A 6,435-nucleotide genomic window follows, 5' to 3' on the forward strand; every position below is an offset into this window, starting at 1 on the left:
AATATGCCTTTTTTCTCCTCTTGGGAATGAGATGAGAACTTCTTAAATTCCTGAATTTCCTTTGCTGAATGGTTTGATTACATACATATCACTAGGCTGGTCTCAGCCTCCTCCTCTACAATATTAGCACCTGGCTGTCATCTTCCAGGGCAAATGACGCACAATTGTGTCAGTCATATTACCTATGTACAGAGAGCCAGTCTTCCTGTCTACAACTTTACAGATGCTGGGCCACTTCCTGGACACCTCATGGTGCACTAACCTGAGCACTTGTCAGAACTGTTCCCATTATTTTCAACTGTCATGTTTTGCCTTTGTTTCCCCATATTTACAATAAAAACCCCAACTACTCTAGCTTTCATTGCTAATATTCTCTCTTGATGGCTGGCCAGTCTTTTCACTTGGAAAGTAAATAAATTTTTTACTTTCCTCTTACTTATGTCTTTTGTTAATTCTTTCTCATCCCTGTGACACCAGCCCAGTTAACACATTGCAGGCTGGAAGGGAAAGGTGCTAAATGTACCATGAACTGCCAAGAAAACAAACAGATTCATCCCGGAGAGGGTTAAACCAGGCTACTCCTTGGAGGCAAGGATTCTGGGGCTTCGTCTGACATACTTTGAACATGCTGTAAGGACAGACAGGTCCTTGGAGAGGGACATCATGCTAGGGAGGGTGGAGGGACAGCGCAGGAGGGGAAGACCCTCTATGAGGTGGATTGATTCAGTGACTGGGGTAATCGGGATGGGTGTGTCAGAAGCCATGTGATTAGCACAGAAAAGAGCAGGGTTTAAGGCTGTTGTACATAGGGTTACTAATGACTCGATGGCACATAACAACAACAACAACAACAACAACAACAACGTATTTCCTGTCTTCTAAGGAGCCTTACCGAAAGCTTTCTCTAACACTTCAGAGTGTCCCTCAATAAGGACTTAGACATGTCTGCACTTAACTGTAAAAGAGACTGGAAAGCTGTAGAACTCAGCACAACTGTCCAGATGTCAGCTGAAGACGGAGATGAAGAAAATGGGGATTGAGAAACAAGTACAAGAAATCCATGGCCGATTGTTTTTAATTTTTTTCCTTATTGATTTGTAGAGGCTCTTTATATTTATAAAGGCCATTGACTTTTTGTGAAAGAATTGCAAACACTTCTTCTGTTAAGTTTCTTTTAACTTTTAGTATTTTTACCATGCAGATGTTAATTTTCTGTAGTTGAACCTATTATTTTCTTTTACCAGCTTCTCAGTTTTGAGTAACATTAACGAAAGCCTTCTCACTCTAGTCTCTCATAGTTTCTCCTAGCACTTTTATAAAAAGCCAGATCTTGAAAGAGTCAGCACTAAGGTCAAAGCCCTTTTGGAAACACATTTGTTATCTAAGTTGTAAGTAATAGCAAGGGCAGCTGGCTCACTCATTACTAGCGGGATAATTCTATTATCTTGGAGACTTTACAGTACCATTAAAGTGGTCTGATCCTGTAATAATAGTATTGGATAGTGGCTCAAAGATTAATGTCAATAGTAGGTCCTTTCAACATGTCACTGGGCCTCTGGATCATTGCAGAACAATGTGAATTTTCAGTCAGTGTTTTTTAAATGAAAGTCTAAAGAGCCAAGTTAGAAAGTAATTAACAAGAAACAAATGAGAAAGGAAGAAAGAAAAAGAGAGGGCATTTTAACACTGTCACTGAGCCCACTGGCTGATTACCACTCTAATAGCTCCCTCCTGCTTTCATGGTTATTACTAACAGGGCCAGCTCAAGGTCCTCCAAACACCCTTATAGCCGGGAGTTCACAAGAATTAATACAGGGTTACTCCCCATGCTAAGCCTAGACTCTAAGTAATCTCTTTTGTAAACATTCTCTCATTTATTCTGGTATGTTAGCAAATTCTTTTTTGGGGAGAGTTAGGAGTAGGAAAGGAGTAGATACATAGTTTAATTGGTTCAAATGCAATTTTAAGAATTTCACATAGATTCACCAAGTGAGCTTTCCACTTTAATCTCATATTTATGAAGAGGAGTTTCCAGAGGTATGTCATTTACAGTTCTGGGCTGCAATGTTCACCTAAAGGTATGAAAACATTATCCCATTATCACAGGAATAGAAAACTAAATGTGTAGCAGTTGGAAACATCACCATCTATATCCTTCTATATCCAATTAGACCCAGCACAGATATCTACTTCAAGTGAAAGTGATGAAGCATTTGAAAGAAGAGGTGAAAATGAGGCCATAATTAACATAGCACTTTTCACAACAAAAATGACATTATTTCCTTTGGTTCTCACCTTCACCCAGTGGGACAGTCAGGAAAACTAAGTCCTAACTGACTTGCCCAAGGGTTATGAAGACAGTTTTTAACAGAATTAGAGCAAAATTTTTAAGGTCTGATACATAATTTAACAGTAACTAAAAATGAATGTTTCTAAAGTAAAACCTGATTTGTATGTTCCTTTTTGAAGTTAAGACTTGTTAGCATTTTTAATGGAAGCAGTATAATCATGGTGAGTCTAAAGATTATGATCCTAAGCCATGTGGAAACCTGGGGGTTATTCTGTGGCTGATTATAGGTCTGGTACTTCTTCCACAGCTAAAATGTAATTTCTCACCATCACCAGGCTATTTCTCTAACTCTGAAAGGGGAGAGGGAAGCAGACTCCATAGGGAATTGCACTGCTAACCAAATCTCCTCCCTTAGAAACACACAAAGCTGTTTCCAATTGATGGCAATGGGTTGCATTTATGTGAGAAAAACTAAAATCTCTTTTAAAAAAAGACTAAGATTGTGGGGGAACAAGGCAAATTATGTTTGTTACTTGTAAATGTAAAACAAATCATAACCATTAACTTGCTATTTGGTTCTTCTGTCTGGTGTGTATGAAAAGAATTCTTTTACAGAAGTGAGTAGAGTAATGGAAAAGAAATTAATACAAACACCCAAGTTTTTGTTTTTAAATAAATTGTGATAACTGACACAAGAGACACATGAAGGTTGAACATCAAATTTTAATCTTGAATCTTTTACCCAATCCTCAATTTATTAACATGAAAAGGCATGATAAATTTCAATTTTATCATTACCATATCACTGTGTAACAAGCCCTTGTTACAAAATCTCCATCTACGGTCTCCCCAAAAAACCAATAGAAAACCCATACATTATATTACCTAATGATCTATTAACAGATGAAATTTTAACCAACTTTACAACAGAAAACTATTAACAGAGGTACTTCGATCACATAGCTTAAAATACGGAGAAAAGACAGGTAAAAAAATTATCTTAACCTGTAGTAGTCTTTTTATTTTTTAAAATTTTATAAAATACACTAATTTAACAAAATAAAGAATATCATGACACATTGGTGTCAACTTACGCAGATGAAAGCTGATGCCAGCTTTTTCCTACCTAAAATTCATCTCACCAAACGTTTATATATTACATGGACATCCAAGTAAAATACTTCTTAAAAAAAAATCCAAGACAGAGGAACATAATATACAGCATTCTGTGAAAACAAAAACAAATGGTTTATTTAGGAATGATTTAATTTTCAACCACATAATATATGTCTTGTTAAGACCATAAAACCTCTTGCTAGAGCAAGAAGACTTTTCAGTTTTTTTATTTCCCAGTTGTATATATCAGAAGTGAAAAAAATGAAAAGGTTTATGTGTTTCATTTTTCCCCTTAAAAACAACTGTAGCAACGATCCCATTTACCTGGCTCTTTTTTCCTCCCCTCCTTTTGTTTTTAGGACTGCCCAGACCCATGGCTGCGTGGCACCACAATGCATGCAGCAGAAGACACCAATAACATCAAAGAAGATATGGAAAAGGACAGGCTCAGCTGGATCCTGCCACAACTGTAAGGTGCTGCACATTTGGTCACACCAAACTTCCGGAGCGGCAACCACATGGTCACAGGAGCAGCGTCCTGGATAAACTCAGCCTCTACATCTGTCAGCTGGGAGGGCAGGAAAAAACCCATTTTCTAATGACTTACATTATGGAAAATGGATCTGTCAAACCAGAGAGGAAGCAACCTTGGTCCGAAGTGGCTTTGGGGTAGAGAAGATCATACGGTTTTATTTGACACCTCCTGGACTGATCAATCTGAGTGTAAACTAACCTTAACAGGAAACTGCAATGAAATATACACACCATGCACAGTCTACATCACTGTGAAGATCCAGCAACACATGCAAGATGGTGGGAAAAGAATCACAATGGATAAGTGTAAACTTTTCACAGTGTTTCTTACAGCCTTTGACTTTAACATCACTTACCACCACTATCGCACAAACGACTGTGTCTGGGGACATGCAGACCACTTAGGTAAAATGGAAATAACATTTCATAGCCATTCTCAGACAAGTGAGCACAACTTCATCTTCCTCGAATTTCCAACCCATGGACTTAGATTATAAAACTAAATATATTTCTCAATGTTTTTATTCAAGAGTTGTGCTTTATTCAGCTGTCTTTATCACTCCACTGACTTCATTCTAAAAAATTAAAACCCCACAACATCAAATTGAGGACTAGCTCTTTCAGGATGATTCCGGACTAAATCAGAAAGACAACTACTCTTCTCTCAAGTTTCTGTCTCCCCACCCCAGGCTCTTACTGACACTGTTCAGTTGTATGTTACACATTTCTCGAGAGGATTTCATTTCTGGGGGTATGTTTACTATTTAGAGAGGAAACCAAATTAGAGCATTGGCATTTCTGTCTTAAAGAATTTAAAATATAACACTGGGAGTTGGGGGTAATGCATTCTATGCAAAAAGAATCTCTTGCTCTCAACAGGAGAGAATCCAGCTTCTCCTTAGCTATCATTTCATAAATTAATAATTTTTTTAAAATCAAAACCCAAAGAATTTATCTATTACAAGAACAATTCAAGTTTAAAAATGCAAATAAATTAGTTAAGCCTTGTAAACAATTGTCCATTCTAGAAACCTTTAAAACATCAACGACAAAGAAGGATTCTCTGTATAGTCAGTCAGACAGTACAAGGCACACCTTACACATCGGAATCCAGAGAGCTGACGCTTGGGCGCATCTTCTCCATGCTTCTCGGGCACTGCTGTGCTGTGAGGCACCAGAGTCACGCACTCTCATCTCGATGATGAGCATTTCGCTCATCTCCTGATCATCTGGAAGTTCGCAAATGTGCTCTTTCCACGAAACTGACTTTGTGCTCTTTTGTTGTGTGATGTGATGTGATGTGATGCCTTCGGTGTCGGTCCGCTCAGATGTTTTCCACAAAGCTTCCTGGGAAAAGGCCAGTTTTCCCGTTACGTTGTAATGTGCCCTTGAACCAGCCATCCTCTCGTTTTTTATGAACAAACACAATATCTCCTTCTTTAAGTTCAAGTTCTGCCTCACTCTGAGGAGGATATGAGACCACTACCCTGTGCCTATGAAAGAGAGAGAAATATTTTAATTAAGGCTACTGAAATTGTGATAAAAATGGTATATTACTAATTTGCACAAGGGAGCTCTGGTGGCCCTGTGGTAAGGAGCTACACTGCCAACAGGAGGGCATGTAGTTTGATTCTATTAGCTGCTCTGCAGGACTAAGATGGGCAATCTCCTCCCATATAATTCACTGATATCCTGCTTCAGAGTCTGCTATGAGTTGGTCCCGACTCAATAGTACATAGCAATATTAGTTTGCATAAGTCTTTATAAATGTGACATGAAGTAGCAAGACGTTGTCTTGATCATTTGTGAAACAACTTAAAATACATCTACTTCCTGCTTAGTAGAGACTTGGTACCAACAAAGAATAAGTCCTAATGGGGTAACCGTCCACTATTGATGACCCAGCCTAATTTATTTAGAGCTATCCTTTTCCATTCCCAATGTTTTTACCATGGTTATATAGAGAATATGGAAGGAATACACAGAGTCACTGTATCAGAAGGAATTGGCTGACACAGAAGAATTTCATGAAATGACATATGAGCAAGAAAGAGCCTATGGTGATGAAAGAGGAAGTTCAAATTGCTCTGAAGGAATTCACAAAAAACAAGGTTCCGGGAGTTGATGGCATACCAACTGACATATTTCAACAGACAGACACTGCCCTGAATGTGCTCACTAAGTTGTGCCAAGAAATCTGGAGAACAGCCAGCTGGCCCACTGACTGGAAAAGATAGATATGTGTTTCCATTCCAAAGAAAGGTGACCCAACAGAGTGTGAATATTATCGAACAATATCATTAACATCACATGCAAGCAAGATTCTGCTGAAAATTATCCAAAAATGTTTGGACAATATGCCAGATGTACAGGCTGGATTTAGAAGAGGTCGTGGTACTAGGGATATTATAGCTAATGTTAGATGGATCTTGGCAGAAAGCAGAGAATACCAGGAGAATGTCTATCTGTGCTTCACTGACTATGCAAAGGCTTTT

The 6,435-nt window shown here is 38.4% G+C and overlaps 1 protein-coding gene across 1 annotated transcript in view; it reads right to left on the reverse strand.

The window, feature by feature from the left end:
- Positions 1-5,264: 5,264 nt before the first annotated feature.
- SH3RF1 (SH3 domain containing ring finger 1) overlaps positions 5,265-6,435 on the reverse strand; it is a 252,817-nt gene continuing 251,646 nt past the window's right edge. The window contains exon 11 of the mRNA XM_006902128.1: positions 5,265-5,433. Within this exon, the coding sequence (XP_006902190.1) occupies positions 5,265-5,433 (169 nt within the window). The remainder of the gene's footprint in view (positions 5,434-6,435) is intronic.

The sequence above is a fragment of the Elephantulus edwardii genome, unplaced genomic scaffold (genome assembly GCF_000299155.1).
Source record: "Elephantulus edwardii isolate Elephantulus edwardi_28Jun2011 unplaced genomic scaffold, EleEdw1.0 scaffold00371, whole genome shotgun sequence".
In the NCBI taxonomy this organism is placed as follows: domain Eukaryota; kingdom Metazoa; phylum Chordata; class Mammalia; order Macroscelidea; family Macroscelididae; genus Elephantulus; species Elephantulus edwardii.